General features: G+C 41.7%; 1 protein-coding gene and 1 long non-coding RNA gene across 2 annotated transcripts in view; one reads left to right on the plus strand and one right to left on the minus strand.

Moving 5' to 3' along the window:
• dnah5l (dynein, axonemal, heavy chain 5 like) overlaps positions 1–12,818 on the plus strand; it is a 352,990-nt gene that overhangs the window by 152,677 nt on the left and 187,495 nt on the right. The window contains exons 36-39 of the mRNA XM_068006271.1: positions 719–872; positions 5,272–5,538; positions 6,738–6,866; positions 7,981–8,196. Coding sequence (XP_067862372.1) covers positions 719–872; positions 5,272–5,538; positions 6,738–6,866; positions 7,981–8,196 — 766 coding nt within the window. The remainder of the gene's footprint in view (positions 1–718; positions 873–5,271; positions 5,539–6,737; positions 6,867–7,980; positions 8,197–12,818) is intronic.
• The window catches only part of LOC137342341 (uncharacterized), a 153,755-nt gene that overhangs the window by 3,649 nt on the left and 137,288 nt on the right, over positions 1–12,818 (minus strand). The window contains exon 5 of the long non-coding RNA XR_010967229.1: positions 32–88. This is a non-coding gene — a long non-coding RNA (uncharacterized lncRNA). The remainder of the gene's footprint in view (positions 1–31; positions 89–12,818) is intronic.

The raw sequence follows: 12,818 nt of genomic DNA on the forward strand, positions 1-12,818 counted from the left end.
ATTGAACGATGTAAATCTAAGGTATACACACCAGGAAGATCCAGGTTCAATTCTGAGTCTGTGCTCCCAGATTCCAGTTAGGAAAGTCCTACAATTGGGCATACAAAAAAAAGGAAATGTTTTTGCTGGAATTACTTGCTCTTTAAGGGCTAGATTAAAATTATGTAACTAAAAAGAATACTATTGGGTAGAAATTACTGTTGCATTGTTCTTTCTTAATTAGCTCATATCAAAATTCCTCTCTGCTATTTTAACAGAGACATTACTCTGTTAATTTTAAATTGATTCATGCCTCCATTAAAATAGTAGAGAGATGAATTTGATACAAGCACATTAAACATTTGGATGGTAAAACAACAGTTTTTACATTTTTGAAAAGAATACCTTTGATAAGAAATATCTTTGTTCCCTGTAATTGTGTAATTTTACTCTGGATTTAAAATTTAAAGACAAGCATTTTGTACATGTTTTATGAGACAGACATGTAGATCTTTTCAAAGGTGAACTGGATGTTCAGTATTCAATTGGTAAATATGCAAATATATTAATATTTAGGAATGGAAAAGTCTAAGTCCTTCTTTTATTCTCTGTTGAATAGTCATTGGGTGAAAAATTTTGTTGTTTGCTCTTGAAAGATTTAAAAAAATCCATGTTAGTGTCAAAGCATCTTTGTTGCAGTGAACGATTTCTTTCAAAGTTGTGGTTGCTTTCCTGACAGGTACAATGCACCATTCAAACCCACTATTCAACAGTGGGTGCAGAAGCTCTCAAATACCACAGAAATAATTGAAAACTGGCTCACGGTTCAGAACCTTTGGATTTATCTGGAAGCCGTGTTTGTTGGTGGAGATATTGCGAAACAACTGCCGCAGGTTTGTTTAATCTGGGAAAGTAAAATCTGTTTCTGATGAGAATTCAGTGCGGTGCTTTCACAATTTAAAATGCTGTGTCTTTGCAAATAACGTCCAAAATGTTAGTGGTCAAGTAAGTTTTGATCATTTGTAAGTAAGAATGTAAATGACTAACACTGATTATTTTTATCCTTTTGTAATTATTAGTCCTTATGGTTTCCATCCCTGCCTGTGGTGAAGTGCTGGACTGTGCTCCACATGGTGGTTTGGTTAAGATCAATAACTCAGCATGGATCTCCCCTCCATGCCAGAGTCAGTTGGTGCTCTAGCATACGTAAATTAAATCCTCCACATACACTTTTACTTATGGCTTTATTTCATGCAACATCATCTTGCAAGTAGGCAAATTACTGCCCCGCTATGCTTGTAGCACAACATGCAACACAAAGGCACCAGCACCGTTAAACAGGCAGGCACAATTAAAGCCCTACAGGAGAGCCAGAAGGATTTTTTCTTTGCAGGTAATGAGACAGAATTATTATCTGGACATCTGATGAAGACTTGTTAGTTTTTAAATTGACTAGTCAATCTCCTGTGGTGTTGCAGTCAATGCCAAGTCCACTGTTTAAGTCAAGCATGTTAGAAAGCATTGGCATAACTGGACCTTCTGGGGAAGGGAGGAGAGAGATGAAGAAAAAAGGGGAGGAAGAGAGATGGCATGAGAGGAGAGACAGGGAGAAGAGAGGGGGTGGGGCAGGGGCCTGAAAGAAGGTGGAGGAGGAGGAGGAAAAGGAGGAGGATGAGGAAAAGGAGGGGGACAGGGCCGGAGGAGGGGAGGAGGAGAAGGAAATAACAGAATATAACAAAGGTGTGTGTGTCACTGGACTAGGACCCATTCTTCACTGTAAGGGGAGGAAGATGGATGAGGAGAGGGGAGGGGAGAAGATGAGCGGGAGATGTGGGTGGAGGAGAGGGGCAGTGGTGGTTGGGGAAGGGTTGGGTGGCACTGGGCCATACCCAATTTTCCTCTCTGGGGAGCTGCTCCGAGCCAGGGCCAATTCTGTCATACTATAAGATGGAACTAGCAAGGCTACAGATGCCGACTAGATCAGCACAGAAGGATATAACTAGTGGGGTATCTCAGGGAACAGTGCTTCCATGCTGATCTAGCTCCAGGTAAAACCACTGTTTGCTTCCTCTGCTTCAGCCAATTTTTGATTCATTGCAGAACCACTTTGCCTATGGTGGCCTTTCAGCCTTGTGGACCAATCTCTTAAATGGCACTGTATCAAAAGCTTTGCTGAAATCTAAATAAAACTATTTCCCTTGTCCATAAGACTTTTTATCTCCTAAATGACTTCCTCTGATAAAGGCTTTCTAGCTCCATCTTATAGTTCTGTATCTCTTGGGATAGTTCATTATTTGTTCCTTCAGCATTTTCCCAATAATGGATATGTCATGCTGATGTGAGAAATAGTCTACAATCAGTAGGTATGTAACTCCTTTCAATTACATTATGTCAGTTCTGACCTTCTGCCACAAATGTTCTGGTAGAACTTGGGACAGTTCTTGACGATTTGTTCAAGCTACTTGCTTAAGTTTGGTCACATTTCCTGTCCTTAACTTGTTCTCTATATTTTTGGATTCCTTGTTGGTTTGTATGTGTTCTGTCTGACATCTCATAGCACAGTGATGTAGGAATCATCAACCTAGTGCCTTTCAAAGGAAGTTATCTTAAACTTCTCATTCAACATAATCCCTTCTTCTTTGAGATAAACCTGAGATGTCTGTCATGTTCTGACTGGGTATTAAACCAGAATATCATCTGATTCCATCCCCTCTCTTGCCACTTTCTCAGGCTGAACCAGACTATTTGCAACCTCAGCATCCCATTTGATCCTGAGCTGAGCTTTCGAGTCCATAATCCCTTCCATCACAAAGACCGCCTACTTCCACCTGTGTAACATCACCTGTTTCCACCCCAGTCTCAGTTTACTTGCTGCTGAAACCCTCATCCATGCTTTTCTTACCTCCAGGCTCAACTATTCCAATTCTCCTCTGGCTGGCCTCCCATCTTCCACCCTCAATAAACTTGAATTCATCCAAAACTCTGTTGGCCGTATCCTAACTCGCACCAAGTACCGCTCACCCATAACCTCTGTGTTCGCTGACCTACATTGACTTCCCGTCCATTAACATCTTGATTTTAAAATTCTCATCCTCATGTTAAATCCTTTCATGGCCTCTCACCCCTCCCTATCTCTGTAATCTCCACCAGTCCTACAACTCTCCAAAAACTGTGTTCCTCCAACTCTGGCCTCTTGTACATCCCCCACTCCCTTCGCCCCACCATTGGCAGTCGTGCCTTCAGATGCCTAGGCCCTAAGCTTTGGAATTCCCTTCCTAAATCTTTTTGCCTCTTCATTTCGCTCTCCTTTTTTAAGATGCTCCTTAAAACCTATCTCTTTGACTAAGCTTTTAGCCACTTACCTTAATATCTCCTTCTTTGGCTCAGTGTCAATTTTTGTCGGATTACGCTCCTGTTTGGGATGTTTTCCTACATTAAAAATGTAAGTTGGTGTTGCTGTTTTGCATGCAGCCCCTGCAAATGTTCTGGAGCTGAGGATACCAAATGGTAATATATTGAAATAGAGTGGTTAGAATGTGGAACTTGCTACCACAAGGAGTAGCTGAGGCGACTAGCATAGATGCATTTGAGGGGAATCTAGATAAACACATGAGGGAGAAAGGAATAGAAGGATATGTTGATGGGGTTAGTTGAAGAAGGGTGGGAGGAGACTCGTGTGGGGCATAAACACCGACATGGACCTTTTGGGCCAAATGGCCTGTTTCTATGCTGTACATTCGGTGTAATTCTATGTAAGTCCATAAAAGGATGTGATGACGGTTTCTCTGCTGCCAAAATCGCATGAACAGGTTTTCTGCTGCACTTTTCATGAATTTGCGGCAGCAGAGCAACAGCAGCTCCAAGGAAATTCTGGGCCGAATGCTTTGCTGAAGGGAGTAGTTAAGGCAGAGACCATTATATTATTTAAGCGAAAATAGGATAAATATTTGAAACAAAGGAAAATACTATGCTATGAGGAGTTTGCAAGACAGTGGGATTAGTTTTGGATTCTCTATCATAGAGACTGTATAGACACAATGGGCTGAATCGCCTCCTTCTGTGCTGTTTCATGATTCTGTGTGGCCTTCATAACTAGTCAATATTTGCTTGTCTTATAGGCTGCTGACTGATTATACTTTCTGTCCTTTACGAGCTTCACCCTGTCCTATTTGAGTTATTGCTTTATCAAGGGTTAAGTTGGGGTCTAACCAGTTTCCCATCTTATTGTCCTACTACAAATCATTGTGTCCTGCAGAGTATTATATGCACAGTGTATGGCCAAACAATACAAGATTGTTATGAAACTGCCCACTGATTTGTTTTCTTCTTGTTTCTTTTGATTTAGTTTAGCTTAAAAATCAGTCTTGTACTGTTTCATAAATACTTCTGTTAGTTTCAAAGAGTTTAAAAGAGCACAACATATTTCCTACTTTCTCACCTACTGAATATATCAATGTTAATATGTTTCAATTCTTCTTTCTTATCTAAATCCTTCAAATTGCTTTATCCTTCATGGTTATTCTGTAGACTTACTTAAACTAAACTTACTCAGTAGTTTTATGGGTACAGAACCAATTTCTATGATTTTAAAGTCTCTTCAACCTACTCGTAGTGCTCATCTTTTCCAAACCTTTCCCCTCCCTGGCCTCTGGTGAACTTATTTGCTGCTTTCTATGATTTCCAGATGACAAGGACAATGGCCACTGCTACTATGATGCATTATGGGTTTTTCTATAATGGAATCAGACACAGGAGATCTCCAGAATTCAACCTTATTTGTTTCCATGGGGCTTTCTAGCTGTCAGCAAGCCTATGAAAACTGCAACTATCCACCCCCAAACAGCTTTCTCTATCTTTATAGTGACTCAGCACCACCTCTAATGGCCTTTGCTTATATTACTGTTACAAATTTTGGGTCTGTACTAGGTATTCTCTCAGATTCAGCATCCCCAGTTGCTCCCGAAACTGGACCCCATGTCATCTATGATCAGAAGCATATATTTAATGACCAATATGTAGTTAACACCATCCAGAGCAAAGCAGTTTCTTGATTGGTGCCCCTGTCACTGGACTCAATATACACCCGACAGAGGCTGAAGTATGTACAATCTACAAGATGCACTACAGCAACTGGTACCAAGGTTACTTCAACACTTGTATGGTCTAATTTTTTTTAAAGTGATATAAAAAATCTTTAAATAAAAGATTTTAAAAATGAAATATTGCAATATGTTTCTATGGAGCATGCTTGTAATTATTTTGGTTAAAACTAACCAATCTGCTCTGCTTCAGGAGGCCAAAAGATTCCAGAACATTGACAAATCATGGCAGAAGATCATGCAGAGAGCACATGACAATACAAACATTGTGCAGTGCTGTGCAGGCGATGCGACTTTAGCTCAACTTTTACCACATTTACTGGAGCAGTTAGAGATGTGTCAGAAATCACTTACTGGATATCTGGAAAAGAAACGTCTTTTATTTCCCAGATTTTTCTTTGTTTCTGACCCTGCTCTGCTGGAAATCCTTGGTCAAGCCTCTGACTCTCATACTATACAGGTAGGATGATTTTAGTCTGACCTCTGGGATGCTTTTGTTTCTGTACAGGTTGCAGATATGAGGTTGTGTATTTTCAACATCACTACTTCCTCTGCACCAGTATTTGTTTTGCATACAGCTTCTCACAAGTACAACTGGAAATGAATGGGCTATGATGATAAATAATTTGCTTAGTCCAAAGTTCATGAGCAAGACGGCTGATCTACTAAAAGTTTAAAAAAAAGATCTGCCTCTCTTCGGTGGTCCTGGCCGCCACCGGTGGGACCCACATGCACTCTTGGGAGGTCAGTATGCTTCTACTCACTGGGCCCCAGTCCAGTCTAAGGAGTGGGAACTCTTGGTGTAGAGTCCCCGTACCTGGCTCCGCCTCCAGTTGTCATTTGCCTTGTAAGGGCCGACTGAGGTTTTGAACCTTTAAGGTAAGCATGAAACTTACGAAAATGGCAGGAACACAGTGCAACGAGGTCTCCGCTGCTTTCCCAGGTATTTTGCCGGTCTCCCATCGAAGTTATGGCGGGAGACCTGCGGAGCACTGAGGAATTTTGGGATCAATATCTGTGGCATCACTAAATGTGAGTATTTTTTTATTTTACGCTTTTGTCAGAAAATTGTGAATTATGTTAAAATATTCATTAATTCCATTAAAGAATCGGTAAATTACAAAAATCTTTAAACTGGGATATGGCATTTGCTGAAACTAACATCCTCCACTGTCACTTCAGCAAAAAGAAAATGTCATTTTGATTTGAAATGAAAAGAAACAAGCTGGAAATGTGAGACAAAAGCAAGTTGCTGGAAATGCACTACAGTTCAGTCAGCATCTATAAAGAGAAAAGAGAGGTTAATGTTTCAGGTGTATACACTTCAGAGCGCACATTTTCTGTTTTTGTTTTAGGGTTACATAGGACCTCATAACCTATCTTAATAGTGACTTGGTTTTAAGTAAACTTAGCAGGTCCATGTCAAGCATGCCTGAAAATACTGACAACCCACAAGCAAATAGACCGTACAATAGAAGTTGCAAATGTGGGCAAAAAAATTAGGTTACATTGGCAGCACATCTAATTTGGAGAAAAAAAACAAATAATGCTGAATATGTAACTTTAAAATACGCTGAAAATGTATTGCAAAAATAATGTTTACAACAAATATTAAACATATTTTATATATTTTAAAATAAAATATTTTGACTGTTTCAGGCTCACCTGCTAAGTCTTTTTGACAATGTTAATAAAGTGGGGTTCAACGAAATGAGTTACGATCAGATCCTCCGCTTTGAATCTCAGGAAGGAGAAAAAGTTGACCTCATTGAACCAGTTACAGCACAGGTGAGAAAATGTGCAACAATTTAAAACAGATCGCAAGATAATTACAGATGAGGAAGGTAATTCAGCCCTTCTTAGTTTATCCATCCAGAAAGGCCCTAAAGTCTTCCCATTGCAGCCACCAATTATTTAACAATTCCAGGGATTTCTCCTCCACGACTGCATCCAGGAGTCAATTCTACATGTTAATCACTTTTTGTATGAAGAACTTCCTGATATCAGTCCTAAATTTACTAGCTTGAATCTGTGTCCCTTTGTTCTACTCTCCGAATTTAATTAAAAGTAATATATTCCAGATTTAATTTTTCCATTCTATTAACAATCTTATATACCTCTACAAGATCGGACATTTAGGGCTGAGATGAGGAGGAATTTCTTTACTAGAGGGTTGTGAATCTTTGGAATTCTCTACCCCAGAGGTTCTGTGGATGTTCAGTTGTTGAGCATATTCAAGACTGAGATTGATAGATTTTTGGACTGTAAAGGGAATCAAGGGATATGGGGATCGGACGGGAAATTGGAGTTGAGGTCGAAGATCAGCCATGATCTTATTGAATGGTTGAGCAGACTCGAGGAGCGGTATGACCTACTCCTGCTCCTATTTCTTATATTCTTATGTTCTTATCACTTCTCAGAAACCTCCTTCTGAGGCTGAAAAGCCTGAGTTTCTCTATAATTCTGACTTTTGACATTAGGGATCAGCCTCGTGGCTCTTCTCTGCATTGTCTCAGTTGTGTCTCGGTGGTCAGAACTGGCTGCATGGGACAGTTTGATCACGACTTTCTTGACTCTTTTGGCTATATAGTTCAACTATCTGTTGGCTTTGCTGATTACTGTTCTGCAATGGATTAGATATTGTTATTGTGTGCTTTATTTGATCATTCCCACAGTTTAGTTCAAATAAAGTGTACAGTTAAATTTATGTCTTTATTGATGTGAACCTTTTGAAAATGAAAGGAGTTTAGAGAAAAATGTACATGATGAGGTTTCTTATAATGCAATTAGACTTCTTTTTGGATCTTAGATTGATTTCTGCTTTGCAATTTTTCTAAACCTGTGCTTTCAGACTAAACTATTGTCATGTTATCTGATTTCTTTTAATAATCTCATGTTTTAGGGCAACGTGGAAGTCTGGATGGGGCAGCTGCTGAATGGGATCAGAAAGACAATTCACAGTATTATTCGTCAGGCTTCAATAGCAATCACTGATAAAGGGATTAAACTATTTGAGTTTCAGTCCATGTTCCCTGCACAGATAGGTTTGCTGGGAATTCAGATGATCTGGACCACAAACTCTGAAGAAGCTTTAAAAAATGCCAAAAGTGATAAGAAGGTAATGTCATTAATCCGAAAGTTTGACTCAGTTACTGCCTATAAACTGTATAGGCAAATGCTTGCAATTTTGAGATTACATATAATGTGCATGTAATTCTCTTCCCCCTCCTCCAGAATGGACAGTCTTGTTCATGTGAGGTCTCCATCTGATGGCCTGGCTGAATCATAGAATCATTGAAAGGTTACAGCACGGAAGGAGGCCATTCAGCCCATTGAGTCCGCGCCGGCTCTAAGCAAGAGCATCCGGCTAGTCCCACTCCCCCGCCCTATCCCCGTAGCCCTGCAAATTCTTTCCTTTCAAGTACTTATCCAGTTCCCTCTTGAAGGCCATGATTGAATCTGCCTCCACCACCCACTGAGGCAGTGCATTCCAGATCCTAACCACTCGCTGTGTAAACTGAAGATTCAGAAGAGTTCCTCCAGTCAAGGCATGAAGCTCAGGCACTACTGACCGTTTACAAGAGCTAACAGGCTACCTTTGTCTTTTATAAAAGCACGTATTTCACAAATAGGATTAAGCGTGAATGACTATAGGCCCAAATAGCCACAACCGGAAACCATTAACCCATCTTTTTAGACCATAACCAATCAATCCTGCACTTTCCACCATGCAGGAATAATAGGTAGACCTGCTTCTTCCTAATGTCATGGAGGTAGACAAAGTCAAATTAGATTTAGAAGATTCTAGCCAAATCTTTTGCATTTTTGTTTACCAAATTATCTATAAAACACCTAGGCCCTGAAATTATGCTGTAATACTAAGGTATGAACTATTAATTTGATTGTCCAAAATTCTCCCTCTGCTATTTTAGCAGAGGCATTAATAATCCACTTAAAATAAATAGGGTTAATACCTCCACTAAAATAGTGTAGAGAGCATTTCAGACAAACACATCAAAGGTTTCCCATATAATAATTTGAAGGCTTTGAAGAATATGAATCTTCCCATAGCCATGCTAAGAGCTGCTATCTATTTTTTATTAATTCATATTTTCCTTTGCATATTATATTTGTTGCAAATGTTTAAGGTCAGAGTTTCTGTGTAATTTTTAAGATAGTGATAAGTATTACCAGAAATTGCTCCACATGTTGCTTTTGTTCCATGGACAAAGTCGTAATGGGTATATGAAGTTGCCTGTGCGATGAGCGTAACTGTCTTATTCTTGGAGGTAGGAGGGTTTAAAAAAAATCAGGAAAGCTACAGCAACCTAAAACATGCAAGGGAAGGAGGACAAATGGTTTAGTAATTCACATGACCACCCTTCGCTGCTTCTACAACAGTCAAGATGTTATCCTATTTTTGCTTCAGAAATTACCATCAGGCAATAATTCACACTGAAAATTTGGCATAATATCAGCTTTAATTCCAACATAACAACTAAGAGAAACATGGTTGTTTCCCCAGTCTTGCTAAACCTGGAATTCCCAGGGCAGACTTCCGTGTTACTGCGTTTGGGCACATTGGATCATCTGGCATAAAGGAAAATCAGATAGCGATTGAATGCCCATTATGGAGGCTGCCTAATTTTCTATCCATTAACTTAAATGGATAAATAGTTGGGCAGGCTCCTGTTACTGGCTTGCAGTCCTTCTCACCCATTTTTCCTCAATGCTCAAACACAATAAAGGAAAATCTATACCCCATGACTACCTCCTGGGGGGCAGGTTTTGGGAAATTGCATAATTATGGCATATACAGGTATGCAGGCATGATGAAGAATAATGAGATTTAATTTCCTGCTAAAATATTGGGCTCAATTTTCAAAGTGTGGCGGGATGGCAGTGGTGCGGTGGGGGGGGGGGGTCAATGGGCGCGCGGCAAACCTGGATAATAAAAACTTACCGTTCCCCACGCGATCACGAGTTAATTGGTGGCCCTTAACGTGGCTTCCGGGTTTGCCGTCCGAAAGCTACGCAGTGGACGGACTGTGCACCCGCATGACAGGCTGTCAACTGGAGTGTCTCTATTTAAAGGGCCGTTGCTTCAATGGCTTTTGCTGGAGCAAAGACTAAGAACACACAATATGGAGCAGCACAGGGGCAAGGCTGCTCCAAGATTTCATGATGCCTCACTCCAGGTCCTACTGGCCGGGGTGAGGAGGAGAAGGGAAATTTTTTACCCGGCTGACAGGAGGAAGTGCCCTGCCTCTATCACCAAAAAGGCCTGGCTCGAGGTGGCAGAGGAGGTCACCAGCAGCAGCAACATCTCCCGCACCTGGGTCCAGTGCAGGAAGCGTTTCAATGTCCTAACTAGGTCAGCAAAAGTGAGTACACTTTCTGACTCTTCTACATTCCGTGTTCCACATCATCCCGCACCCCCCCTACCCCGACTCATTCTGCACTGCCAAGACTACTTCACCACATTACTTCTCACACCCACTTAAGGCTCATCCTCAACTCACCTGCACTTCTTCACCTCCCCATTTGTCACTCCACTACTAACACTCACCCCAATCCTGATCCAATGTGATATCTCTGTCTCATATTTACCCTCTGATGCACCTCTTTCACGGTCAGCCTCACCCGAACCAATTCATTCATCGGTTGGCCACTTCACCATCACTCACTCACACGTCTGTACTTTCTCCTCTTCTAGAAGAGAGCTCAGAATGCATGCGAGAGGGCGAGGACTTGAGGGGGGCCTCCACAAATAGTGCTCCTCACAGACGCGGAGGAGGAGGCCCTGGAGATCAGCCACGCCCTCGAGTGCTTATCCGTCGGGGATGCTGAGACTGACACCCCACAAACGTCTGGTGACACAACTTTAACATTCATCACACACAACATGAATTGATGTTAACAATGATTGGCATGTTGAACACCTCAGTGACGGCAGAGGACGATTCCTCAGAAAAGCTCTAGGCCTCTGAGGGCGCACCGTCACATATTAATGAGCCGTCTACCAGCGCAGATACTCACACCTCGGTGGTCCTAGTAGTCAGTTAGTTGGGTTGGCACCTGGTGATTCACCACGCACATGTGAGCACGAGCAGACACTGGTGGTAAGGGCAGCTGTGGAGAGTCCTTGTTGGTGGGCGCACTCCTCTCCAGGCTCTGCTCAGCTGGATGCAGATTCTGAACCCCGAGGGCCATCCTTTAAAAGGAGAATGATTGAGGGACAGCAGCACATTTGCAAGGTACTGGAACAGATGCCACACACACTCTCCCCAATAGCACAGAGGATGGAGGAGTCCAACTCCTGCATGAGTGGAATGGTGGCACAGGTACGGGAGCCATCGCGCCCTCCCCCCCATCCTGATGGTATCAGTTTGAGGGAGTCCGGAAAGTTGGTCAATATGTGTAAACAGAAGAATTCTGAGTGTAAACCAAGAATAAGTTTGTCTGAGAGAACTGAGTGCCCTGCTGCAATAACTGACCTTTTATCCCCATCTGTCAAACAGGCATTTAAATGTCCAAATGGCTGCTGGCTGAAACGTGGCTCCTTCAACACGGAGTGTTTCACACAGGACGGGAAACACGCTGAGGCAGAATGAAAATCCTTTCCCTGCCTCAATCACATAAAATTAAGAACTTTAACAACTTTAACTGTCTTAATGACTGCCTTAATGTCAGCGGATTGGAGCCAGCTTCCTTGCCCGCTCCGAATTTTCCCAATTTTCGATGTGCCCCCAATGCACCCAGACTCCTATTTGAAAATTGAGACCATTAACTCAGTTCTAAAGATTTTTACATTGCATGAAAATAAAACACTTTTTAATTCATAAAACCCTCTCAGGTGTTAAAGGAAATTGGTTTCTATTTGAGACTTTCAACACACTCCAAATTGATTCAAAAGTTAATTTACTAATTTATAGCATTTTAGTGCTATTTGAAAAGGTACAGTTTTACTTTTATTTCTAAAAGATTACATTATCACTCTCCCTATTTCACTAAGAAAATTCAGACAGAGGGGAATTTATGCTTCTCAGTTTGAGAAATATATAGATTGTTTGCTCACAGAATACATGATCTGTTGCCCTATCAGAGGTATATTATTCTTCATATATTTTTGATGCTATTCAAACATTTATGAGACAAAAAGTTTAGATTTCTATACAAGAATTACCATTATTTGAAATAGCCTTATTGAATCTCTGCTAAGGTGTAAGATCTAACCAAACACAAAGGGGGTAATTTTAAGCTCCTAGGGCGGTGGGGCGGGGGGGGGGGGGTGCAGTGCAGTGGGGGTTAAAAAAATTTTAAATGGGCAATCTGCCTCCAACCTGCCCACTTCCGGTTTTTAACGGAGGCGGGCGACCAACCCGCTGTCAGTAGGCAGATCAGTCTCTAAAATATTTTAAGGAGACTACATGCTTCTAATTTAACTGAACTTTTAGTTTTAACTCCTGCAGGCACAATTTTCAGGGCCTTGGGAAATCCAGCTGCTGAAGGGAGGCGTGAAGGGCCGGATGCATCGGTATATGCCTTTACAGTACTGCTTGTGGGCTAGGAGGAGCAGGAGTGCCTCCCCCCAGGCCCCCAAGCAAACCTGCTTCCCACCCCGCGATTGAACCCCCACAATCGACCGACCCCGCCCCTGGCAATGGGAACCCCGCAATTGTGCAACCACCACCCCGTGATTAGACCCCTGCTATCAGCCGACCCCCCCCCATCGATGTC

The sequence above is a fragment of the Heptranchias perlo genome, chromosome 2 (assembly GCF_035084215.1).
Source record: "Heptranchias perlo isolate sHepPer1 chromosome 2, sHepPer1.hap1, whole genome shotgun sequence".
Lineage (NCBI taxonomy): Eukaryota > Metazoa > Chordata > Chondrichthyes > Hexanchiformes > Hexanchidae > Heptranchias > Heptranchias perlo.